Source organism: Heloderma suspectum, chromosome 6 (genome assembly GCF_057233095.1).
Source record: "Heloderma suspectum isolate Gila_16-S chromosome 6, 16-S_ref, whole genome shotgun sequence".
Lineage (NCBI taxonomy): Eukaryota > Metazoa > Chordata > Lepidosauria > Squamata > Helodermatidae > Heloderma > Heloderma suspectum.
The window spans coordinates 80397861-80425676 of record NC_139463.1 but is presented as its reverse complement, the minus strand read 5'-3'; the positions used below and the strand labels follow the sequence as shown (position 1 = coordinate 80425676).

The 27816-nt window shown below is 42.9% G+C and overlaps 2 protein-coding genes and 1 pseudogene across 2 annotated transcripts; all 3 read right to left on the bottom strand.

The window, feature by feature from the left end:
• Positions 1–4244: 4244 nt before the first annotated feature.
• Positions 4245–5243, bottom strand: LOC146341402 (olfactory receptor 6Z7-like). The gene has a single exon (XM_084807424.1). It carries the CDS (start codon positions 5214–5216, stop codon positions 4245–4247), a length of 972 nt encoding a protein of 323 aa, XP_084663550.1. The 5' UTR covers positions 5217–5243.
• Positions 5244–11254: 6011 nt separating this feature from the next.
• LOC146341401 (olfactory receptor 6B1-like) lies at positions 11255–12179 on the bottom strand (annotated as a pseudogene).
• Positions 12180–23088: 10909 nt separating this feature from the next.
• Positions 23089–24102, bottom strand: LOC146341400 (olfactory receptor 10A4-like). The gene has a single exon (XM_084807423.1). It carries the CDS (start codon positions 24100–24102, stop codon positions 23089–23091), a length of 1014 nt encoding a protein of 337 aa, XP_084663549.1.
• Between the last annotated feature and the right edge of the window lie 3714 nt (positions 24103–27816).

The window sequence follows — 27816 nt, the reverse complement described above, 5'->3', positions numbered from 1 at the left end:
TGAGGAGCATGTCATAAAAAAGAAAGAAAGAAAGAAAAAGAAAGAAAGAAAGAAAAGATGGCAACCTGGAGTCAAAATTAACATGGTTGAATATGTAGTTATTCAAGCCCAGATGTTTAAAAGCTAAATACTCAAATGAACAGATCTATCAGTTTCAGGTTCTCCTACATTCATTTTTTTTTAAAAAAAAACATCTTAAATTCTTTCAGTACCTGAATATGAAGGAATCTGTAAATTTTCTAGGGATGTCAGAGAATTCCACCATGGATCTTGGTGAGGCTGAATGCCAGTGCATTCAGCCCCCTGAAATCTGTGGTGGAACGAAGCACCCCACCCCACCACCCTGAGAAAGGTGCGCGAAATGAAGCACTTACCTGGTGCTGTTCGCGCTGCTTTGAGAATGGCGGCCACATCTGCGGCCACCATTTGCTTCCCTATTTTTGCCATGATAGGCTATGTAAATACTTATGTAGCCTATCACGGCAAAAAAAAGGGGATACAATATTTTCGTAATATTTATGTAAACGCAATATTTACGTAGGCTATCAAGGCGAAAGACAGGGGCACAAATGTGGCCACTAAACCATTTGTGCCCCTGGTTTTTTTTTTGCTGTGAGAGGCTACGTAAACATTTACATAGCCTATCATGGCCAAAAAAGAGGAACGCAAATGGCGGCCATCATAGCCGCTGCCATTTGCGTCTGCAGGCTCCACACAGTGCCTGCGAATACACCCGGCCGGCGACTCCTCAGAGTTGCCGCGGAGCGGAGCTGGCCTGGTTAGGATTTCAGGGGGGGGGTGGAGCGCCTCCCCCCCACCGCGAATCACCCCATCGAACAGGTAAGACTTTTGTACATCCCTAAATTTTTCCTAAATTCTTATGAAAAATGAACCAATGAAAATTCGGACCCTTCCCTATTTTAACTTAATTCAGGAACGCTTTATGAATCAAGCCTGTCTTATTTGAGATTCTTGATGTGTTCTTAGTGTGTCTGTAGAACTGTGTTTCCTTTGCACCCCACACTGCAACATTTTATTGCCGGTCCCACTTGTGAAGGTAAAGTTCTCAATGTTTACTGTGTTCTTGGAGCACTAATAATATGTATATCAGTATATAGTCATTATGATCCATTAAAAAAAAAAAAAACTCCACAAGCAAACCACAAACAGCATAGCTCCTTCCCAGAGCTATGTTCCATTTGTTTTTTTCATGGCAACTGAAGTAGGAAGTTGTGTATGGAAACCTTCAGTACATGCACACATAAAGGGGGACATTGGATTGTGAGTGGCAACTCCATGTTTCTGCTAATATGGAGAAAGAAATTGTTTAAAGGAATGGTATCATAACAATATATTATTCTATTTATCAGTGTAATATGTAAATATGATGCTGTGGTAGAATCATAGTATCATGGAGCTGGAAGGGGCAATGTATGAGCATTGTGCAGTTTAGAGACAATGTACCGCAGAAACATGAACATTTCACAACAATATTAGTTCATGTCTATATTTTGGGAAAACTCCCTAGATATGCCCTACCCCCACATTGTGGACGGGTGGGGTGAGGAGACGTCATGGGTTGCCATTGGGCATCCCCCGTAGTGCCACTCCAAAAGGGAGGGGCCGGAAAAGACTTTTTATGCTCCGCACACCTCCCAAGCTGTCTCTCGCTCACGTGGCTCCCTCCCTCCCTCCCTTAAGCAGTGTGGGCGCCAGCTGGATACCCTTCTGGGAGCCAAGTAGGAATTTTTGGCTCACAGTCCGATTGGTTGGGACCGTGTGTCTTTTTGCCTACTTCACACTGTTAATGGGGTTGGCTGTGTCCTTTAAGTAAATCTGCCTCTGGTCTAATTCTCAGTCTAGGTCACATTTCAGTTGGCAGCTAGGACGGGCAAAGAAGAAAGAGCTTAGGGATGGTGAGCATTCAGGTGCACCATATGGCGGCAGGTGATGCCTGAGGCCTCCCAAATGGATTTTGCAGCTCAGCGGGGGGGGGGAGGGTTGCATGGGAGACTGAATCATCTCACTCACCCAGGAGCTTGGCGGCCCAGGAGGGGGTGACAAGGGAAGATCTACCTCCCCCATAAGGGGCAGTCCGGAGGGGTGGCAATGCTGACACGCCACCCCTCAGGCTGGGCATGTTTTCGCCCATGAAAAGTGTCAGCTAGCCGCTGGCACATTCAGTGCCCACCCTAGGTTTCCCCTATGCAAATATTTCAATAAATGTGGACCAATTTCAATCAAAGCTTTTGTTGTCTGTCTCTTCATTACGCTGTCTCTGCTCGCAATTTGTATTCTATTGCACAATAATTACAATCATGGATTAGCATGACCATCAGTGTGTGTGTGTGTGTGTGTGTGTGTGTGTGTGTGAACCACCCAGAGAGCTTCAGCTATTGGGCAGTATAGAAACAAACAAACAAACAAATAAATGTCTCAACTTCTATCTGTATAATTAGTAGGTTGAATGTGGAGGAGTTTCCTTTCATTGAGGAAGTCGCTTCCTCCAAAGAGGAGAACTCCTCCATTTATTTAATTCCCCATAGTTTCCACTGGATTAATTTCCCATACTTACAGTTATAGATTGTACGTGAATTCCAAAATAACACATAGTGCACAATACAAGTTGACCTTATGTCTTTACTCTTAAGTAAGTCACACTGATTTCAAAAAGGCATATTCTAAAGCAAGTGAACATAGGATAGCATCCTTAGATGGTTAATGTAAATGACTGTGCTACACAATGTAAAGTAATAAGGAATACTGTGAATTTTTTTTCCAGTTCTGACTGAAGCAATAGTTTTTGGGGGGAGGTTATCTATATGCTTTCCTTATTCAGCTGTGGAACTAACACATATGACCCCTTTTTTCTTCAGCAGCCACAGCCTTCTAATGCCTTTTTACTATACTCATCTGTCTTTCTGTCTGTAAAATTTATCCCGTTCTTCCCTCAGATAAACTCCATTATTCACTCACACTGATAGGATGAGCATTGGACGACTCATCTCCACATCTTTCCCCTACAAAGACTTCCTCTAACTTTCCTATATCTCTCATAGACATACACACTATACTTCTCTTCCTCCTTATATTTATCACATGTAAACTCATTGTTTGGGTAGCCTGGTAGCCACAGGATAAAACTAGGGATGCTTCTTAAAATCTTATGTGAATATCTCCATAGATTTTGGAGTTCTGAATTAACTGGTCTAATGTATTACGAATTATCTACTGTTCCATCCCTGTCCCCTGCACAAATTTTGTACAAAGTACTGTCCATGCACAGTTGCTACAGCTTTGGTGTCCTTCAGTTTATTCATGCTTTATCTCTCCCTCTACATTACCAATTTGCATGTGCACAGTAATAGAAAAACTCCTCCTCCTCCTCCTCCTCTGAGCATTTAGCATCCCATCTTGACGTGATTTTATACATAACATCAAGATTCTTTTTATCAGTGTGCAGGAGTGTATTGGGGAACAGAGAGTGGGGGCGGTGGGATGCAAATTAATTGAGGAACTGAAAGCTGTGGCAGACTGTGCATGCTCATATTCCAGAATCAATTTTGGAAAGTCTCTAAAGAAAACCAGAATTCAAGAGGAGCAGAACACAGGACAGATGAAACCAGATGAACGATAAAGGAATGAAGCAGGGAAATGGTCTGAGTTTCAGGGGAAACCCAGGCAAAGTAATGGTAACATATGCATGGTCAGGATAATGTCTCCTACACAAGGAGATTGGCCAAATGATGAAGTAATCCACTCCAGCCTTAAACTTATAGATTTCTGAAGCAAAGAAAGGACATTTGACGAAGACATAGATGCTTGTTAGGTCAATGCAAAACCATTTTGAATTGGAAAGATGTCCAACAGCCAAAGTTCTACATCCGATTCAAAGAATTAAGTATCACAATATTCAAATAATGAAAATGTATTTATTCTAAATATCAAAGTTTTAAAAAGTAATTAATCATTAAAATCTGTTTCCATGTTTATATTGTATTGTGCTGTTGTTGTTTTTATTAAAAAACACACAGATCTTCAACTATGTCACCTATGTAATAAGTGTGTGTCATACAAGCACATCCATTTTTGATTAGCCATGTGCATCATAGTCACTAGTTTAGCAAGGTCAAATTGCACACTATTTTGATATGCCCCATTAAAATTAATTAAATAAATAAATAAATGATAGAATAGCCACAGGAACTATTCTCTACTCTAATTCTGATTCTAATTTTGCGTCACTACCCCTCTTTCAACAAGCCTCTCTGACTTGTCAACAAGTCTCTCTGACTTCTTGGGAAAATGAGAAATCTTCTAAATACTTCCACTATGGCATCCTTCACCTCCTTATTTCTCAAGCTGTAAATCACAGGATTTGCAACAGGGGGCAGGACTGTATACAACAGAGACAAAACTTTGTTCAGATCACTTAGGGCTTCAGTTTTTGGTAACATATACACAATCATGATAGCTCCGTAGAAGGTGGAAACCACGATGAGGTGAGAGGAACAAGTGGAAAAGGCCTTTTTCCTCCCAGTAGTAGAAGGAATCCCCAAGATAGTACTTATTATGTATATATAGGATGTCAAGGTCAGGAGAAAAGGTGGCAGGGTAAATACAAATGCCAGGATCAAACTCGTAAGCTCCACGAGGCTGGTGTCACTACAAGAAAGTTTTATAAGTGGAACAGAATCACAGAAATAATGATTGATTTCATTGGGGCCACAGTATGTTAACTGTAGCATGAAAATCATCAGGATTAAAGTTGCTATAAGTCCATTTATCCATGAGGAAGCTGCAAGTTGGATGCACCTTTGTGCATTCATGCTAGTTGCATAGTGCAATGGTTTGCATATCGCTAAATACCGATCATACGACATTACCGAGAGGAGATAACATTCAGTTGCCATTAAATAGCCAAAGAAAAAGAATTGTGCAAAACAGCCACTGAATGAAATTGCCATTTCATTAGTCAACAAACCCTCCATCATTTTGGGTACAATATTTGAGATATAGCAAGTCTCTAGACACGACAAGTTTCCCAGGAAGAAATACATGGGTGTATGAAGATGCTGATTGACTACAATTAAAATTACAATGAGACCATTCTCAGCCATGGCTACAATATAGATCACTAGGAGAACAAAGAAGATGATATTTTGCCATTGAGTGGATTTTCCAAACCCCAAGAGGATAAATTCTGTGATATTCATCTGTTTTCCTCATTCAGTCTGTTCCATGGTTTACAGGATGCATTCGGTGGAGACCAAATGGATCTTGCAATATCTGCTTGAAAAAAAGAAAGAAAAAAGAGAGAACACAATTTTTGAATCGATCATAAAATTTAGCAAGTCCTCTTCATGTTTAGCAGTTTGGAAGTTTCAAAGTGGGTTCTGCAAATTGGCCATTCTCTGCCACAATGCAACCAAATATGAAATTAAATAAGTCTGCTCAGCTGGCAGTCTTCCCTGCCCACTGAAGTCCAGAGACGACATCTGCTTCTTAGAAACTAGTTCAGTGCCCTGTTAAAAATATTGCAACCAGACAGCAGGTTCTTTCATTGTCAAGTGAGTCCATTTGCCAGACAAAATGACGACAGAGCAATGCTTATGCAAATAGGGGTAACATAAACAGTATTTTATAAATGAGTCATTAAAAAAATGTTTAGGTGGATATGAAAATGGGAATTTCCTACTACTTTGATTGCTTTTGAGATGTAATATTTTAAAATGATGGCAATACAGTAACTTGCACAGAATAGATGGGGACATGGATGCTGACCTCTGAATCACCATAACGGCTCAGCATGCCCTTTGATATACTCCTGCACATCAAGGTGGGACTGTGCAGCTTGAGTGCTCTGTTGAACCCTATGACAATCCTTATATATATTGATGCTGCACCTGTGGGCAACTCATTGTGCCAAATGCATATGCATTAGCATTTTCTAACACATATACCCTGTTCTTAGCTTGGGATCCCAGTGTTCTCCCATCGAAGACGTGGGTCAAGTCCACATCCACCTAGACTCAGCAATGCTCAGCAGTGCTGATGTTCAGCAAGAGTATCAGGTGCTCCTACAACACACATGGGTCCTCCTCATCAATCTTATATTAATTAATTGAATACTCCATCAAATTCTGTATTTATTTGCTTTAGGGAATGTATATATCACTCTACATTTCACAAGATTTCTGGATGGTGAATAATAATTTAAAAAAGGATAAAAGAACAAAAGAGGGAGAAAAAGAATCAAAATACAGAATAAAATATTTAATGCCAATAAAACTAATAAGACTTCAGCCAATCAGGAAAGCCTTTTTTATTTTTTTTAAAAAAAGGTCTTAAGTGGGAGAGCCAGTAAGCCAGATTGAACTCTGAGTGGAATCCAAATGGACTGCGGATCTATGTGGACCAAGCAGGAGCACCTCATCTGATGGCATCAGTGACTGGGCAGGCTGGTTAGCGAGAAGGCAGTTTCTCAAATATCCTCAGCCCAAGTTATTTAGGGCTTTATACACCAACAACAAAACCTTAGACTTTAAAATTTCTGAATTCAAGACAGGTGATTATTCCACCTCACCCCACCCCTCTGCCATAGATCTATGTTGTTGTTGTTGTTTATTCAGTCAGTCACTTCCGACTCTTCGTGACTTCATGGAGCAGCCCATGCCAGAGCTTCCTGTCAGTCATTGCCACCTCCAGCTCCCCCAAGGTCGAGCCCGTCACCTCCAGAATATCATCCATCCACCTTGCCCTTTGGTCGGCCCCTCTTCCTTTTGCCTTCCACTTTCCCTAGCATCAGCATCTTCTCCAGGGTATCCTGTCTTTTCGTGATGTGGCCAAAGTACTTCAGTTTTGCCTTTAATATCATTCCCTCAAGTGAGCAGTCTGGCTTTATTTCCTGGAGTATGGACTGGTTTGATCTTCTTGCAGTCCAAGGCACTCTCAGAATTCAGAACAGATCCCATAGATACATAGGCACTGCATTTTTGAACAGATTATAAAATTTAGGAAGTCCTTATCATGTTTAGTAATTTTGAAAATTTCAAAGTGAGTTCTGCAAATTGGCTGTTCTCTGCCACAACGCAACCAAATATGAAGTTAAATAAGCTCAGCTGACCATCTTCCCTGCCCACTGAATTCCAGAGATGACATTGGCTACTCCTAGATATTTCTTAGAAACCAGTTCAGTGCTCTGTTAATAATATTGCAACCAGACAGCAGGTTCTTTCGTTGTCAAGTGAGTCCATTTGCCAGACAAACTGATGACAGAGCAATGCTTATGCAAATAAGGGTAACCTAAACAGCATTTTATGAATGAGACATCAAAAAAAAAATGTCTAGGTGGATAGGAAAATGTGAATTTCCTACTACTTTGATTGCTTTTGAGATGTAATATTTTAAAATGATGGCAATACAGTAACTTGCACAGAATAGATGGGGACATGGATGCTGACCTCTGAATCACCATAACGGCTCAGCATGCCCTTTGATATACTCCTGCACATCAAGGTGGGACTGTGCAGCTTGAGTGCTCTGTTGAACCCTATGACAATCCTTATATATATTGATGCTGCACCTGTGGGCAACTCATTGTGCCAAATGCATATGCATTAGCATTTTCTAACACATATACCCTGTTCTTAGCTTGGGATCCCAGTGTTCTCCCGTCGAAGACGTGGGTCAAGTCCACATCCACCTAGACTCAGCAATGCTCAGCAGTGCTGATGTTCAGCAAGAGTATCAGGCGCTCCTACAACACACATGGGTCCTCCTCATTAATCTTATATTAATTAATTGAATACTCCATCAAATTCTGTATTTATTTATTTATCCTCAGCCCAAGTCGTTTAGAGGTTTATACAGCAACAACAAAACCTTAGATTTTAAAATTGCTGAATTCAAGGCAGGTGATTATTCCAACCCACCCCAGTTCTCCATCATAAATCTATAGGCACTGCAAGATTCTTTTGGTTCACAAATAGGAATCTGTCTTAATTTAGAACTTCAGTGTTCAAATTGGATCTCTTTAGAAAGATTAGTGAAATAGTCAGTTGCTTACCGTATGATATGAGACCAGGAAGACTCTTCATGGTTCAAAGTGAATGTACCACACTTTGTCACTTCATCAAGATGCTCCTTTTTGCAATTAAGTAGTTTGGGTATTCCACAAATGGCACTCTTTCCAAGATGTTTTGTAGGGCATGAATTACCCCAGAGGCAATGCCCTACTGCTTCTGTTCAGAATCAAAGGAGAACACCTTCCTTGATGCTTCTGTTAATTGGCCTTTCTGGTAAAGGTAATTTATTTATTGTGTAAACAATTCATCCATTACATCCTCCTGTCCCAGCTCACCTGAGGGACAAGCTACATGTGAAACCATTCACACAATTAGCAAATGTAGGAATGCTTTTCTTTGTTGTTGTGTGTTTCTTAAAGTAAATTTTACATGCCCTGGAAGGAAGTGGTTGGGTTTTTTTAACTGTTTCCCTCCCGCTACAGTTCCCTGTGCCTCCTATCTGCATTGGAAGGAAAGCTGCCATTCACACAAATGGGAGCATTCCTTCAATGCAAATAGAAGGTGCACTGTAGAGGGCCTGATCCAGACCAGTACCATGGCATGCACCACCCCAGGGTCCTGATCCAAGTTGGGTGTCCATGCTTGCTATTTACTTTTAAATAATAACGATAACAACAACAACAAGAACAACAACAATGAAGTTGCTGATTGTGTGAATGGTGCCATGTCTAATGACCCTGAGCTACTCAAACTCACTTGCAACAACCATTAAAACACAGGACAATACTTTGAAAAATGAGTGAGATAAGATGTATTATTTTGTTTATTTAACTTGATAGAAGAACCTAATAAAAGCTTAATTTTGATGGGAAAATAACCTAAGACACAAAAATAATGGCAAATTGATCATTGCTCCTGCCATGCTGATCAAATAACTGGAAAAAATAAACCCTCATAAGGAAACAACAAACAAACAGCATGGCAAAGGCATTGGAAGTTCTGTATGGAAACCTGCATGCACACATAAAGGGGGACATTGGATTGTGGGTGACGACTCCAAGTGTCTGCTGATATGGAGAAGGAAATTGTGTAAAGGAATGGCAGCATAGAAATATATTATTTTATTCAGCAGTGTGATATGTAAATATGATGCAGTCGTAGAATCATAGCATCATGGAGTTGGAAGGTGCCAATGTATGAGCCTTGTGCCATTGAGGGACAATGTACCACAGAAACATGAACATTTCACAACAATATTACTTCATGTCTACATTTTGGGAAAAGTCCCTAGATTTTATAGTCTATGACATGAAAATAACCTTCATGGATTAGCATGACCATTGATTCTTTCTTTCTTTCTTTCATCTTCCATTAGTATAATTAACAGGTCTGATGCAGAGGAGCTTTCTTTTATTGGAGGAAGCTGCTTCCTCTAAAGGAGGAAAATCCTCCATTTATGTAATTCCCCATAGTTTCCGTTTAATTGATTTCCCATACTTACAGTTACGGATTATACTTATAATTCCAATGTAACACGAAGAGTACCATACTAACTGACACTAGGTCTTCAATCTTAAATAAGTCACACTGACCTCAAAGAGATAAATTCTCAAGCAAGTGAACATAGGATAGCATCCTTAGATGGTTAACATCAGTGGCTATGCTGCCCAAAACAAAGTGATACGGAATATCGCGTTTTTCAATTCTAAAGTAATAGTTTTCATTTTTTTTTAATCTATATGCTTTCCTTATTCAGCCATGGAATTGACACATATGACCCCTTCTTTCTCCATCCACAGCCTTCTATGGTCTTTCACTGTACTCATCTGCCTTTCTGCCTGTCTCATCCCATTCTTTCCTCAAATAAACTCCTTTTATCCACTCATACTCACTGATAGGATGAGCATTGGATGACTTATCTCCCCATCTTTCCTCTACAGAGACAGAGTTCCTCTAACTTTCCAATATCTCTCCTATCTATGGATGTATAGACATAGAAGCTATACTTCTCTTCCTCATTATCTTTCTTTTGTATCACTTGTAAAAATGGTGTTTGGGTAGCCTGGGAGCCACAGAATGAAACTAGGGATGCTCCCAAAAATCTTTTGTGAATATCTCCATAGATTTTGGAGTTCTGAATTAACTGGTCCAATGTATTAGGAATTATCTATAGTTCCATCCCTGTCCCCTGCACAGATTTTGTTCAAAGTACTGTCCATGCACAGTTGCTACGGCTTTCATATCCTTCAGTTAATTCATGGATTGTCTCTCCCGCTACATTGCCAATTTGCATATGCATATTAAGAGAATAACTCCTAGTCATCCTCTTCCTGATCTTCTGAGCACTGAGAATCCCATCTTGATGTGATTGTATACACACCTGTATCAAGATTCTTTTTATCAGTGTGCAGCAGTGTCATTGGGGAACAGAAGGAGAGCTGGTGAGATGCAAATCAGTTGAAGGAACTGAAAGCTGTGGCATGCTCATATTCCAGAAAAAGTTTTAGAAAGTCTCTAAAGAAAACCAGAATTCAAGAGGAGTGGAACACAGGGCAGAATAAACCAGATGAACAATAAAGGAATGGAGCAGGGAAATGGTCTGATTTCCAAGGGAAACCCAGGCAAAGTAAATGGTAACATATACATGATCAGGATAATCTCTCCTACACAAGGAGAGTGAATGAATGATGGCAAAAACCAATCCAGCCTTAAAGTTATAGGATTCTGAAGAAAAGTAAGGTCATTTGATGAAGACATAGATGCTTGTTAGGTCAATGCAAAATAATTTTGAATTAGAATAATGTCCAGTAACCAAGGTTCGATATCCCATTCAAAGAGTTAAATATCAAAATATACAAATAACAAAGGTGTATTAATTCTAAATATAGTTTTATTTAAAGAAAAAATAGTAATTAAAATGTGTTTCCATGTTTACATCATATTGTGTGTTGCTGTTGTTTTAAACAAAATGTAGGTATGTTGACTAAGTGTGTGTCAAACAAGCACATCCATTTTTGATTAGCCATGTGCTTCATAGTCACTAGTTCAGCAAGGTCAGATTGTACACTATTTTGATATGCCCCACTAAAATTAAATAAATAAATAAATGGTAGAATAGCCCTAGGAACTAGTCTCTGCTCTAATTCTGATTCTGATGTTGCTTCACCAGCCCTCTTTTGTCAATCATGTCAACAAATCTCTCTGACATTTTGGGAAAAGAAGAAATCTTATACTTTCCTTATGGCATCCTTCACTTCCTTATTTCTCAAGCTGTAAATCACAGGATTTGCAACAGGGGGCAGGACTGTATACAAACAGAGACAAAACTTTGTTGAGATCACTTAGGGCTTCACTTTTGGGTAACATATACACAATCATGAGGGCTCCGCAGAAGGTAGAAACCACGATGAGGTGAGAGGAACAAGTGGAAAAGGCCTTTTTCTTCCCAGTAGTAGAAGGAATCCCCAAGATAGTACTTATTATGTATATATAGGATGTCAAGGTCAGGAGAAAAGGTGGCAGGGTAAATACAAATGCCAGGATCAAACTCGTAAGCTCCACGAGGCTGATGTCACTACAAGAAAGTTTTATAAGTGGAGCAGTATCACAGAAATAATGATTGATTTCATTGGGGCCACAGTATGTTAACTGTAGCATGAAAATCATGAGGATTAAACTGGCTGTAAGCCCATTTATCCATGAGGAAGCTGCAAGTTGGATGCACCTTTGTGCATTCATGCTAGTTGCATAGTGCAGTGGTTTGCATATCGCTAAATACCGATCATATGACATTACTGAGAGGAGATAACATTCAGTTGCCATTAAATAGCCAAAGAAAAAGAACTGTGCAAAACAGCCACTGAATGAAACTGCCATTTCATTAGTCAACAAACCCTCCATCATTTTGGGTACAATATTTGAGATATAGCAAGTCTCTAGACACGACAAGTTTCCCAGGAAGAAATACATGGGTGTATGAAGATGCTGATTGACTACAATTAAAATTACAATGAGAACATTCCCAGCCATGGTGACAATATAGATCACTAGGAAAACAAAGAAGATGATATTTTGCCATTGAGTGGATTTTCCAAACCCCAAGAGGATAAATTCTGTGATATTCATCTGTTTTCCTCATTCAGTCTGTTCCATGGTTTACAGGATGCATTCAGTGGAGACCAAATGCAATACCTGCTTGAAAAGAAAAAGAGAAGAAAAAAGAGAGAACATGATGGTTGAATACATTATAAAATTTAGAAAGCCCTCTTCATAATAGGTCTGGTAATCTAGAAAGTTTCAAAGTGCGTTCTGCAAACTGGCTATCCTCTGCCACAATGCAACCAGATACAAAGTTAAATAAGTTTGCTCAAATGACCATGTTCCCTGCCTACTGAAGTCTGGAGATAATATCTACTTCTCCAAGATGTTTCTAAGAAGCCAATTCAGTGCTTTGTTAAAAACATTGCAACCAGACAGTAGGTTCTCTCATTGTTCAGTGACTCCATTTGCAACACAAAATGATGTCAGAGCATTGCGAGCGGAGATGGGTCAAAGAAGACGCAGACAACAAGCTTGGATTGAAAATTGGGCCACATTTATTGAAATATTTGCAAAGGGGTAACTAGGACGGGCATCTAACTGTGTCAGCGTCTAGCTGACACTTCTAGGGCGAAAACACACCCAGCCTGAGGGGTGGCGGTGATCTCGCCATCCCTCCGGACTGCCCCTTCTGGGGGAGGTAGACCTTCCGGTGTCACCCCCAACCTGGTGCCGCACAACACCTGGGTGGGTGAGTGAGTGGGGTTGGTCTCCCAGGCAACCCTCATCCCCCCGCTGAGCCGCACAACCCGTTCGGGGGGCCTCAGATGTCACCTGTCACCATAAGGTGCCTCTGCGTGCACACCATCCCTACTCCCTTTCCTGTTTTGCCCGTCCTAGCCGCCACAGGAGTCACAAGCCTATTGCTTGTGAAACTCCCCCCACCTGCGCAGAAGAACTTCCCACAGGCCCCTTTGCAGATCGGCCAAAAATAAGTCGTTGCCTATGTCTGACAGGTGGACTCCGTCTTGCCTGTAAAGCTCCCTCCTAGTCCAATGGATTCCTTGGTGGTTCCCTCCACATGATTCTCGGGAGCATTGAGGACCATAATATGGTCACCCCCGGCCAACGATGTCGGATCGTCAGCAGATCAGCCAATGCCTGCTCAATCAAGACCTTTCCAGGCTTGTAGCCCAGGTCGTTCCCTCCTAGGTGCAGCACCAGGACCTGTGGAGGGAAACTGACCAAACCTCGTTGAAAGAGTGTGGGAAGAAGACTGTCCCAACGCATACCCCGCTGGCCAAGCCATTGTATTGCCACCTGTTGGGGAAACTGCAGCCGGGATCCGAAGGCCGATGTAGAAGCTCTGCGGGCAGCCCAAAAAACCATACTGTGCCCACAAATGAGCACCTGTACTGGCGTCGGTCGAATCCCATCTAAATAAAACTTTGGGGAAGGCGAAGAGAACCATCATGAAGCATCAGGCAACTTGCGAATGTAAGAGCGGAAGGCCCTGGAGCACCATCTCCCTACCGCCTTCACTTGCTTGGAAGAAAAGCCTATGGCAGCTGCCGTAGAGGCCGCCCCAATACGGAATGAGTGAGTCCCAAAACGATAATGCCCCAGACCCAGTGTGGTCAAGGCTAACTTGGTGACTGCCCAAAATTGGAACTTTGTCAGTGGTGAACCGTCAGCATGGCAAAATAGGGGACCCTCCTTTGCCCCGCGATGCTCAAAGAAAGCCTGCAAGGCCCTGACAGGGCATAACTCGTCAGCCTGGGCCTGGTTAAGGGTCACCAATGTTCCCTTGCCTGACTGATCGGTTTTTGAACGTTGAATATGGAAGTGAATCAGGTTAGAATGGATCAGGATATCGGAATACCTCAAGGCCCCCCCGGTGGTGTCGGATTTGGATGCCCAGACCAGTTCTGAAATCCTAAGGGCCCCAAAAAAGGCTGTTAAGGCTGCAGCATGAAAGAGGGAGGCTTCGTATGAAGAAGAGCAAATGGAGGGCCACAATGCCCGAAGCCCTATAAGAATAACTGGCAACAAAGGATGTCTGGAGTCTGGCGGGGCGGGAGACATCCGTGCCCAGCCTTGCACAGCCTTCCTGATTCGGAAATCTGAGGTGGAGTCCTTCACCCCTCGCACTTTGGCCCAGAAGGCCAAAGAGGCGAGCTTCCCTGAAATGGTCCTAGCAGATAGTCCCTTATTATGCAGATGTACACAGAATTGTAACAAGTGGTTCACAGGTAAGGGCCACACATCCTGCAACTGCAGTCCACAACTGAAGGTGCTAAATTCCCTACCTGCTTTCTCGTAGGTAGCTCTAGTGCTGGGGGCTATAGAATTCAGGATAGCATGTTCGACTTGAGAGCGCCAATCTCCCACAGTTCGTCTGGCATGGGGTCTGGCAGCGGATGTGTCCACGGAGCCAATGCACGGAACCGGTCAATCTGGTTTCGTGACAAAGCATCGGCTACAGGGTTCCTCAGACCCGGCACGTGGCGGGCACGGAACCATATGTTATGGCGTAGGCATTGGAGGGTAAATGCTCTAACTAACTCCATAACCCTTTGGTTTCTGGAGGATAAAGTATTAATGACGTGCACTACCGCCAAATTGTCACACCAAAAGAGAGCGACAGAGTTGGCCATCAATTCTGCCCAAATATGTACAGCCACGTAAATGGGGAAGAATTCCAGAAAGGTGAGGTCACGACAGATACTACCGGCAGCCCAGCTCTCTGGCCACTGGCCCTGGCACCACCGGTTTCGCCAAATTAGCCCAAAGCCAAAGGTCCCAGCCGCATCTGAATGGATCTGCATGTCGGCTCGTAGAAGTAACTCACGCCTCCAAAAGGAGATGCCGTTAAAGTCTCTCAAAAATTTAAGCCATACTCACAGGTCCATGCGCATAGCGGAGGTGACTCTGGTGCGATGATGCGGTAGTCGAAGACCCTGCATTGCCCAGCTGAGCCATCCCAGGAATGCGTGGCCGGGGGCCACTACCCTACAAGCGAAGTTCAAATGGCCAACGATCTCTTGGAGGGCTCTAAGGGAGACTTTACGAAGGTGCAAGATGGATTGGATCTTATTCCTAAGTACTAGCAATTTATCAAGAGGGAGACGAGAACACTGTGCGAGGGTATCGAGCTCGATCCCGAAGAATGTCAAAGTAACAGCTGGGCCCTCTGTCTTCTCGTGTGCCAAAGGGACACCTAAATCTGAGGACAGGGATATGAATGCTTTAATCAGGTCAGAGCATTGACTGCCATCCCCGGGTCCAGCAAACAAGAAGTCATCCAAATAATGAACCACATCGCCGCAGCCCGTCTTGTCCCGTATGGCCCATTCCAGAAAGGTACTAAATGTTTCAAACATGGTGCAAGAAATGGAGCATCCCATAGGGAGGGCGTGGTCGATGTAAAATTTGTCCTGGAAGGAAAATCCCAGCAAATCAAAGTCCAGAGGATTGATAGGCAAAATGCGAAAAATGGATTTGATATCACATTTGCCCATCAATGTCCCGCGGCCCAGGGCTCTTATCATGGCTACCGCAGTGTCGAAGGAAGTGTAACGCACGGAGCTTAGGGAATCTGGGATTTCATTGTTAACAGACTGACCTTTGGGGAAAGAGAGGTCATGAATGAACCTGAACTCACCAGGCGATTTCTTGGGGATAATTCCCAAAGGGGAAATCCACAGGTTGGATAGGGGGGGCTAGGGAAAGGGGCCGATGACCCGACCTGACTGAACTTCTTTGTTAATGTTGTCTTGCACTAAGCGCCGCATGCTAAGAACAGACCGGTGGTTACCGGTCAAATACGGCTTTCGCAGACCCATAAAGGGGATCCTGAAACCCAGTGTAAAGCCGCGTTCCAAGTAGATCGCTGCCCGACGATTTGGGTAACGCCTTAGAAGTTGAAGGAGCGGAAGAATCTTAACTGGGCTGGGGCCCTTTGTGAGGGGGAGGGTGCCCACCGCCATGTTTTCTGCCACCACGGCCATCCCTTGGGGAACCTCTCCAACCTCTGGCTCTCGGGCAGGAAGGAGCAGGAGTGTTGACCGCCACAAAGAGAGCACTCATGCCGGAAACGGCATGGGTTTCGGGAACAGGAACCTTTGGAGCTGAACTCCCAGCACAGCCAGCGGTGTTGAACCCCTGGACCTGCAATAGGCCTAACGGCTATTGCGGGTGACAGCTTGGCCAGGATGTGGCTGCTGCCGGACCTGTCGCCGAAGCCTGGCCTAGAAGGGGTCATGAATTGGAGCCAAAGGTCCTGGTCCTTCAGATCCCAGCTCATGGAGGGATCAATGGCGGCCCTCCTACGAAAGGCTTCATTGTAGGCCAGCCATGCACTCCCTTCATATTCGGTCTAAGCCCTGTATATTATGTCAAGGTATTTGGTGAGAACCCAAGCCCTCTCAGGGAATCTCTGTTGGAGGATGCCAGCATAAATTAAAAAACCTGGCAACCAGTTCGCCCATGTGCGAGGCACTTTGCGGGCTTTGCTCCGCTCAGGATCTCAGTCTTGGGACCTATCTTTATCACTGGGTTTGGGCTCACGAAAGAGCAGGGCAAAGACATCAGTAAATTCACCCCGCAGAATTTTTTCTTTGGTGGCAATGGTTAAGTGAAAACCAATAGGGGAGGAAGTAGCACCAGTGGGCATAGATCCTCTACTCAGGTTGGCACATGTGTCAATCGCGGACAACTGTGGGGCTAGGAGAGGAGGAGATAGGGAAGCCAGGGGGTTCTGAAAAGAACCGGCGGGCCCCTGCCAAACACTGGCGGAGGCAACATTAATTGGATGAGGCTGGAGCAGTGGTGGAGCCGACGTGGTGGCATCTCCTGCTAAGGGGAATGAAGCGCCAGGCCCCACTGAATTAGGTGGGCTAGCCACCAGAGCAGTTGAGCTGAGAGTTGAGGCCGCGGCAACGGGCTGGGGAGTACTAACTGGGGAGGCTGAAGTAACTGAAGGAAGTGAGAGAGGGGGAACTGGGCCACCCTGAAGAGTAAACCACGGCAACCAACCCCATGGGGTGATTTGTCCCATGCCCGGCCATGCGAATTGAGGTGCCAAAGCACTCTCACCTGTATCAATCGTAGGTGTGTTCTGATCCCTAGCTGGAAAAACCGACGTTGCTGCTTGTGCGCCCAGGGAAGATGAGGCCACAGAAGGGAGGAGCTCCCCTGAAGGTGGTGCGCCTTCTGGAAGAGCCGAGGAAGACGAGGTGGATGCCTCAATAGCGTCTAGATGAGCTGAAATAGAAAGAAGCAATGAGCGTTGGGTCTGCTGCCGCTTTCGCTTAGGTTGGACCGCTGAGAGTTTTTGGGGCCTGGCTGGGGGAGGGAGAGGTATCCCCGAGGAACGCTCAACAGCTTCCAAACGAGAAAGAATTAATGACAATACCGGGTCTGAGTCCTCATCAGACTCAGAATCAGGCCTTGGCAGCGGTCTTTTGGGGAGGGGGGAGGGGCCCTCCCTTTACCTTTCTTACCACCTTGGCCCTTCTTGGGAGGCATGATGCAAAAGGTAAGTTAAGCTTAGCTGCTACCGACTGAAGTAAGCAAGTGGGCATGCCGGGCAACAGGCAGCTATCACACAATCTTCACAATCAGCGGATACGCGTTCCAGACCGAGAGATTAAACCATAAGAGGTGCAGCAAAGTGGTTTTTTTTTTTTTTTTTTGAAGGAAACGCGCTTGAGCCCGGGCACCCTCAGCTGAGGGTGCCCTAGCTCAGGAGGTGCCAAAGAAGCAGCCGCGGCTGCTTCAATAGTTTAAGTAATTAAATTTATTTATTTATTTATTTATTTATTGGGAGGGGAGATGCCAACAGGAGAATAGCAAGGCACTGGGGGGGAAACACCCAGTCCCTGGCCCTGCCGTCAGACTCCCCTCCCCACCAGGCAGCCTAAACTGTCAAGCTGGGGGGTGGGAGGCAGGCACGCAGCTGCCGGGACAGCCGGAGCTGGCAAACGCGGGAGCTGCACTCAACGCGTGCCACTGCCGCTACTCGCTGCCACCAGCCCCAACTCGCCGCTACCAGCCCCAGAGGCCCAGCGAGGTAAGCAAAAGGCCGCGGCCAGCGGAGGCCGGCGGAAGGCGAGCCCGGCAGACCAATACGCCGGCCGGCAGACAGGCCAGGAGCCGGCCAGCCAGCTGGCCAGTCGGCCAACAAAAAAGGGGCGGGCAATTGAGAAACCATGCGGGCGGGTGAGCGAGCGAGCAGGCGAGCGGGTGGGCGGGCGAGCGGGCGGGCAGGCAAAGGAACGATGGGGCGATCGAGCGGGCGGGCGGGCAGGCAGGCAAAGGAACGGGGGGGTGGGCGGGAGACCGAGGTGATTGGGGGTGGTGAACAAAGGCCGAGGGGGCAGGCGGGTGCACGCACGCTGCCCCACCTGGACCCCGGGAAGGAGTAAGTCACCTCACCCGGGCACGCGAAGAAGAGTGATCACGTGCTCGAGCGCAGCCGCCGCGCCGCCGGCCAAACCGGGGCTGCGGTGGGTGCTCGAGGAAAGGAGCCGGCAGGGAGGGAGGGAAGGGGGGGTGGAAATGATATCACCAGTAACGTTGGCTCTCCTGACGGCCAGCAGGCGCCATCCCAGAGGGAGCGGCGCTGGAGCGCACGAGACCCGCCGCGAGTGTCGGCAACTCGATAGCCGCGCGTGAAGAGAAGCTTTGGCGCGCAGAAGCACACTGAGTCCAGGTGGCTGGAAAGACGACGACGAAGCCGGTCTCCAGCAGGCGAGAATCCCTCGTCAAATCCAGGCGAGTCTTCAGTTCTCAATAGCTGTGTCGCGCCAAAGAGCTGAGATAGGGAGGGGGGTCGAGTTTAAGACAACTCGGCCCGCTCCTCCCTGACTGGTGGTGCGACTGGGGTGCACCAATCAGAGGCCCATACGTCTTATCACCCCACCCGCCCGCAATGGCCCCCCCCTTTCAGCCAGACAAGCTGGCGCCGGGTAGGGCATATGTTTATACAAATAGGGGTAACATAAACAGTATTTTATGAATGAGTCATTCAAAAAAAATGTCTACGTGGATATGCAAAAGTGAATTTCCTACTACGTATATCTGTTGCTTTGAGATATACTCTTGTAAAATGATGGCAATCCAGTAATTTGCACGGAATAGATGGGGATAAAGATGCTGACCTCTGAATCACCATAATGGCTCAGCATGCTCATTGCATATACTCCTGCACATCAAGGTGGGACTGTGCAGACAGAGTTCTCTGTTGAACCCTATGACAATCCTTATATGTATTGATGCTGCACCTGTGGGCAACTGCATTGGGCCAAAGGTACATACATTAGCTTTTTCTCACAGATATATATCCTGTTCTTACCTTGGGATCCCAGTGGTCTCCTGTCAAAGATGTGGGTCAAGTCCACATCCACCTAGACTCAGCAATGCTCAGCAGTGCAGTGCTGAAGATCAGCAGGAGGATCAGGTGCTCCTATAACACCCATGAGGCCTTGTCAGTCTTATATTAATTAATGGAATACTCTATCAAATTCTTTATTCATTTGTTCTAAAGAATTTATATATCACTCACTCTACATTCAACACGATTTCTGGATGGTGAAGAATAAAAAAGAGAAACGAAGGAGAAAAGAAGAAAAATATAGAATAAAATATTTCATGCCAATAAAACTAATAAGACTCCAGCCAATCAGGAAAGTATTCTTTAAATAAATAAATAAAAGGTCTTCATTGGGAAAGCGGTATGTACACTAAAGGCTCAACCCTTCAAAATGGACTGTGGATCCATGTGGACCAAGCAGGAGCACCTCATATGACGACATCAGTGACTGGGCAGGCTGGTTAGGGAGAAGGCACTCTCTCAAATATCCTCGTCCCAAGTTATTAAGGGCTTTACACACCAACAACAAAACCTTAGACTTTAACATCCCTGAATTCAAGACAGGTGATTATTCCACCCCACCCCATCCCACTTCTCCACCATCAATGTGTAGGCACTGCACGATGCTTGCAGTTCATAAATAAGAATCCATCTTAATTTAGATCTTCAGTGTTCAAATTGATCAAATTGGATCTTTTTAGAAAGATTAGTGAAATAATAAGTTGCTTACCTTATGATATGAGACCAGGAAGACCCTTCATGGTTCAGAGTGAATGTGCCACACTCTGTCACTTCATCAAGATGCACCTTTTTGCAATTAAGCAGTTTGGGTATTCCAGAAGTGGCACTTTGTCCCAGATGTTTTGTAGGACATGAATTACCCCAGAGGCAATGCCCTACTGCTCCTGTTCAGAATCAAAGGAGAACACCTCCCTTGAGGCTTCTGTTAATTGGCCTTTCCGTAAAGGAAGTTTATTTATTGTGAAAATAAATAATTCATCCATTACATCCTCCTGTTCCAGGTCATGGGAGGGCCAAGCTACATGTGAAACCATTCATACAATTAGCAAATGAAGGAATGCTTCTCGTTGTTGCTGTGTGTTTCTTAAAGTAAATTTACATGCCCTGGCAGGAAGTGGTTGTTGTTTTTTTAACTCTTTGCCTCCCACTACAGTTCCCTGTACCTCCTATTTGCATTGGATGGAAAGCTGCCATTCACATAAATGGGAGCATTCCTTCAAGTGCAAATAGAAGGTGCAGAGGGTTTGATCCAAACCAGTACCATGGCAGGCACCACCCCAGGGTCTTGATCCAGATTGGGTGCCCATACCTGCCATGTACTTCTGAATAATGAAGATGATGAAGATGATGGTGATGCAGATGCTAATTGTGTGAATGGTGACATGTCTAATGACCCTGAGCTAGTGAAACTCACTTTCAACAACTATTAAAACACAGGACAATACTTTGAAAAATGAGTGAGATAAGATGTATTATTTTGTTTATTTAACTTGATAGAAGAACCTAAAAAAAGCTTAATTCTGATGGGATAATAACCTAAGACACAAAAATAATGGCAAATTGATCATTGCTAGTGCCATGCTGATCAAATAATGGGGGGGGGGACCCTCACAAGCAAACGACAAACAACAATGCAAAGGCATTGGAAGATGTGTATGGAAACTGCATGCACACATAAAGGGGGACATTGGATTGTGGGTGACAACTCCAAGTGTCTGCTAATATGGAGAAAGAAATTGTGTAAAAGAATGACAGCATAGCAATATGTTATTTTATTTAGCAGTGTGATGTGTAAATATGATGCAGTCATAGAATCATAGCATCATGGAGTTGGAAGGGGCCATTGTATGATATTTGTGCAGTGGTTTAGAAACAATGTACCACAGAAACATGAACATTTTATAACAATATTACTTCATGTCTACATTTTGGGAAAACTCCCTAGATTTTATAGTCTATGACATGAAAATAACCATCATGGATTAGCATGACCATCACTTCTTTTTCTTCTTTCTTAACTTCCATCAGGATAATTAACAGGTTGGATTCAGTGGAGCTTCCTTTCATTGGGGGAAACTCCTCCATTACTGTAATTCCCCATAGTTTCCGTTGGATTAATTTCCCATACTTACTGTTACAGATTAAACTCATAATTCAAAAATAATAACACAACGAGTACCATACAAACTGACCCTACATTTTTAATCTTAAGGAAGTCACACTGACTTCAAAGAGACAAATTCTCAAGCAAGTGAACATAGGATAGCATCCTTAGATGGTTAACATCAGTGGCTATGCTGCACAACACAAAGTGATACGGAATATCATGTTTTTCAATTCTAAAGTAATAGTTTTCATTTTAAAAAAATCTATATGTTTTCTTATTCAGCTGTGGAAATGATACATATGAACCCTTCTTTCTCCATCCACAGCCTTCTACTGTCTTTCACTGTACTCATCTGCCATTCTGTCTGTCTCATCCCATTCTTTCCTCAAATAAACTCCTTTTATCCACTCATACTCACTGATAGGATGAGCACTGGATGACTTATCTCCACATCTTTCATCTACAGAGAGTTCTTCTAACTTTTCTATATCTCTCATATCTATACATATGAGATAGATATCATATCTATCTCATATACATAGAAGCTATACCTCTCTTCCTCATTATCTTTCTTATGTATCACTTGTAAAAATGGTGTTTGGGTAGCCTGGGAGACACAGAAGGGATGCTCCTAAAAATCTTATGTGAATATCTCCATAGATTTTGGAGTTCTGAATTAACTGGTCCAATGTATTAGGAATTATCAATTGTTCCATCCCCAGGGTCTTCACGGATTTTGTGTAAAGTACCATCCATGCACAGTTGCTACAGCTTCATATCCTTCAGTTAATTCATGGATTCTCTCTTCCTGTACATTGCCAATTTGCGTATGCACATTAATAGAAAAACTCCTCCTCCTCCTGATCTTCTGAGCATTGAGAATCCCATCTTGATGTGATTGTATACACACCTGCATCGAGATTCTTTTTATCAGTGTGCAGCAGTGTCATTGGGGAACAAAGGGAGAGCTGGTGGGATGCAAATTAATTGAAGGAACTGAAAGCTGAGGCATACTGTGCGTGCTCATATTCCAGAATTAATTTTAGAATGTTATAGGATTCCAAAGCAAAGAAAGGATTTTTGATAAGACATAGATGCTTGTTAGTTCCATGCAAAATATTTTTGAATTACAATAATGTCCAGAAACCAAAATTCTGCATCCTATTCCAATAGTTGAGTATCTAGATATCTAAATAACACAAGTGCATTTATTCTAAATATAGCAGGGTTTTTTTTTTTAAAAAAAAACATGAATAATTAAAATGTATTTCCATGTTAAGACTATATCGTGTGTTGCTGCCTTTATTTTTTTTAAAGACACAACTCTGTTGACTATATAAGTGTGTGGCAAACAAGCACAACCATTTTTGTTTAGCCATGTGTATTTTAGTCACTAGTTCAGCAAGGTCAAATTGCACAATATTTTGATATGCTGCATTAAAAATATATGTATGAATGAATGAATGAATACATACATACATACATACATACATACATACATAGTAGAATAGCCCTAGGAACTAGTCACTGCTGTAATTCTGATTCTGATGTTGCTTCACCACCCCTCGTTTAACAATCATGTCAACATTCAACAAGTCTCTCTGACTTCTTGGGAAAATGAGAAATCTTCTAAATACTTTCACTATGGCATCCTTCACCTCCTTATTTCTCAAGCTGTATATAACAGGATTTGCAACAGGAGGCAGGACTGTATACAATAGAGACAAAACTTTGTTGAGATCACTTAGGGCTTCACTTTTGGGTAACATATACACAATCATGATAGCTCCGTAGAAGGTAGAAACCACGATGAGGTGAGAGGAACAAGTGGAAAAGGCCTTTTTCCTCCCAGTAGTAGAAGGAATCCCCAAGATAGTACTTATTATGTATATATAGGATGTCAAGGTCAGGAGAAAAGGTGGCAGGGTAAATACAAATGCCAGGATCAAACTCGTAAGCTCCACGAGGCTGGTGTCACTACAAGAAAGTTTTATAAGTGGAGCAGTATCACAGAAATAATGATTGATTTCATTGGGGCCACAGTATGTTAACTGTAGCATGAAAATCATCAGGATTAAACTGGCTGTAAGCCCATTTATCCATGAGGAAGCTGCCAGTTGGATGCACCTTTGTGCATTCATGCTTGTTGCATAGTGCAATGGTTTGCATATCGCTAAATACCGATCATATGACATTACTGAGAGGAGATAACATTCAGTTGCCATTAAATAGCCAAAGAAAAAGAATTGTGCAAAACAGCCACTGAATGAAATTGCCATTTCATTAGTCAACAAACCCTCCATCATTTTGGGTACAATATTTGAGATATAGCAAGTCTCTAGACATGACAAGTTTCCCAGGAAGAAATACATGGGTGTATGGAGATGCTGATCAACTACAATTAAAATTACAATGAGAACATTTGCAGCCACGGCAACAATATAGATCACTAGGAAAACAAAGAAGATGATATTTTGCCATTGAGTGGATTTTCCAAACCCCAAGAGGATAAATTCTGTGATATTCATCCTCATTCAGTCTGTTCCATGGTTTACAGGATGCATTCAGTGGAGACCAAACGGATCTTGTAATACCTGCTTGAAAAGAAAAAGAGAAGAAAAAAGAGAGAACATGATGGTTACATAGATTATAAAATTTGGTAAGTCTTCTTCATGACAGGTCTGGTAATTTTGAAAGTTTCAAAGTGGGTTCTGCAAATTGGCTATTCTCTGCCACAATGCAAACAAATATGAAGTTAAATAAGTCTGCTCAGCTGACCATCTTCCCTGCCCACTCAAGTCCAGAGATGACATCAGCTGCTCCTAGATATTTCTAAGTCGTAACCAGTTCAGTGCTCTTTTAAAAATATTTGCAGCCAGACAGCAGGTTCTCTCATTCTTGAGTGACGCTGTTTACAACACAAATTGATGACAGAGCAATGCTTATGCAAATAGGGGTAACATAAACCATATTTTATAAATGAGTCATTAAAAATGTCTAGGTTCATAGGAAAATGTGAATTTCCTACTACTTAGAACAACTGTGTTTGAGATGTAATCTGGTAAAATGATGGCAATCCAGTAATTTGCACAGAATAGATGGGGATAAAAATGCTGACCTCTGAATCACCATAATGGCTCAGCATGCTCATTGCATATACTCCTGCACATCAAGGTGGGACTGTGCAGATCGAGTGCTCTGTTGAACCCTATGACAAATCCTTATATATATTGATGCTGCACCTGTGAGCAACTGCATTGTGCCAAAGGTATATACATTAGCTTTTTCCGCACATATATCTTGTTCTCACCTTGGGATCCCAGTGTTCTTCCATCAAAGACGTGGGTCAAGTCCACACATCCACCTAGACTCAGCAGTGCTCAGCAGTGCTGATGATCACGAGGAGGGTCAGGTGCTCCTACAACACGCATGAGGCCTTGTCAGTCTTATATTAATTAATTGAATACTCCATCAAATTCTTTATTTGTTTTAAAGAATTTATATACCACTCTACATTCAACAAGATTTCTGGATGGTGAAGAATAAAAAGGACAAAAGAATAAAAATACAGAATAAAATATTTAATGCCAATAAAACTAATAAGACTTCAGCCAAACAGGAAAGCCTTTTTATTTTTTTATTTTTTAAAAAGGTCTTCAGTGAGAGAGCCAGTACACTAAAGCCAGATGGAACTCTGAGTGGGATCCAAATGGACTGCAGATCCATGTGGACAGAGCAGGCACACCTCATCTGATGGAATCAGTGAATGGGCAGACTGGTTAGGGAGAAGGCACTCTCTCAGATAACCTCAGCCCAAGTCATTTAGGGCTTTATACACCAACAACAAAACCTTAGACTTTAAAATTTCTGAATTCAAGACAGGTGAGTATTCCACCTCCCCCCACTTCTCCACCATAAATCTATAGGTACTGCATGATTTTTGTGGTTCACAAATAGGAATCTGTCTTAATTTAGAACTTCAGTGTTCAAATTGGATCTCTTTAGAAAGATTAGTGAAATAGTCAGTTGCTTACCATACGATATGAGACCAGGAAGACTCTTCATGGTTCAGCGTGAATGTGCCACACTCTGTCACTTCATCAAGATGCACCTTTTTGCAATTAAGCAGTTTGGGTATTCCAGAAGTGGCACTCTGTCCCAGATGTTTTGTAGGGCATGAATTACCCCAGAGGCAATGCCCTACTGCTCCTGTTCAGAATCAAAGGAGAACACCTCCCTTGAGGCTTCTGTTAATTGGCCTTTCCGGTAAAGATAGTTTATTTATTGTGAAAATAAATAATTCATCCATTACATCCTCCTGTCCCAGCTCATCTGAGGGCCAAACTACATGTGAAACCATTCACATAATTAGCAAATGTAGGAATGCTTTTCATTGTTGTTGTGTGTTTCTTAAAGTAAATTTACATGCCCTGGGAGGAAGTGCTTGTTGCTTTTTAACTCTTTGCCTCCCACTACAGTTCCCCTGCCTCCTATTTAGATTGGAAGGAAAGCTGCCATTCACACAAATGGGAGCATTCCTTCAAATGCAAATAGAAAATGCAGAGGGCCTGATCCAGACTAGTACCATGGCAGGCACCACCCCAGGGTCCTGATCCAGATTGGGTGCCCATGCCTGCTATTAGCTTTTAAATAATGAATATGATGATGATGTTGATGTTGATGCAGTTGTGAATGGTGAGATGTCTAATGACCCTGAGCTACTCAGACTCACTTGCTACAACCATTAAAACGCAGGGCAATAATTTGAGAAATGAGTAAAATAAGATAAAAACTGTATTCATTTGTTTATTTAACTGGATAGAAGAACCTAATATATCAGTAACAAAGCTGAATTCTGATGGGATAATAACCTAAGATACAAAAATAATGGCAAATTCATCATTGCTAGTGCCATGCTGATCAAATAACGGGGTGTGTGTGTTATTAAATAACCCTCACAAACAAACAACAAACAGCATGGCAAAGGCATTGGAAGTTCTGTATGGAAACCTGCATGCACACATAAAGGGGGACATTGGATTGTGGGTGGCGACTCCAAGTGTCTGCTAATATGGAGAAAGAAATTGAGTAAAGGAATGGCAGCACAGAAATATATTATTTTATTTAGCAGTGTAATATGCAAATATGATGCAGTGGTAGAATCATAGCATCATGGAGTTGGAAGGTGCCAATGTATGAGCATTGTGCAGTTTAGAGGCAATGTACCACAGAAACGTGAACATTTCACAACAATATTACTTCATGTCTACATTTTGGGAAAGCTCCCTAGATTTTGTACGCTATGGCATGATAATCACCATCATGGATTAGCATGACCATCACTTCTTTTTTCTTTTTCTTTTTTTCTTAACTTCCATCAGGATAATTAACAGGCTGGATGCAGAGGAGCTTCCTTTCATTGGGGGAAACTCCTCCATTTATGTAATTCCCCATAGTTTTTGTTGGATTAATTTCCCATACTTACAGTTACAGATTATATTTATAATTCCAACGTAACACACCCTATGTCTTTAATCATAAGTAAGTCACACAGACTTCAAAGAGGCATATTATCAAGCAAGTGAACATAGGATAGCATCCTTAGATGATTAACATCAATGGCTATGCTACACAATGCAAGGTGATAAGGAATATTGTGTTTTTCAATTCTAAAGTAATAGTTTTAAATTTTTAAAAATCTGTATGCTTTCCTTTTATTTTTATTTTTATTTTATTTATTTTTATTTTATTTTTTTTTATTTTCTTGGAAATAAAATAAATTTATTTATTTTATTTCCAAGATCACCGCAGACGGTGACTGTAGCCATGAAATTAAAAGACACTTGCTCCTTGGGAGGAAAGCTATGGAAAACCTAGACAGCATAGTAAGAAGCAGAGACATCACCTTGCCAACAAAGGTCCATCTAATCAAAGCTATGTTTTTCCCAGTAGTAATGTATGGCTGTGAGAGCTGGGCTATAAGGAAGGCTGAGCACTGAAGAATTGATGCTTTCGAACTGTGGTGCTGGAGAAGACTCTTACGAGTCCCCTGGACTGCAAGGAGGTCAAATCAGTCCATCCTAAAGGAAATCAACCCTGAGTGCTCATTGGAAGGACAGATACTGAAGCTGAAGCTCAAATATTTTGGCCACCTAAAGCGAAGAGAAAACTCTCTGGAAATGACCCTGATGCTGGGAAAGACTGAAGGCAAAAGGAGAAGGAGATGGTAGAGGATGAGATGGCTAGAT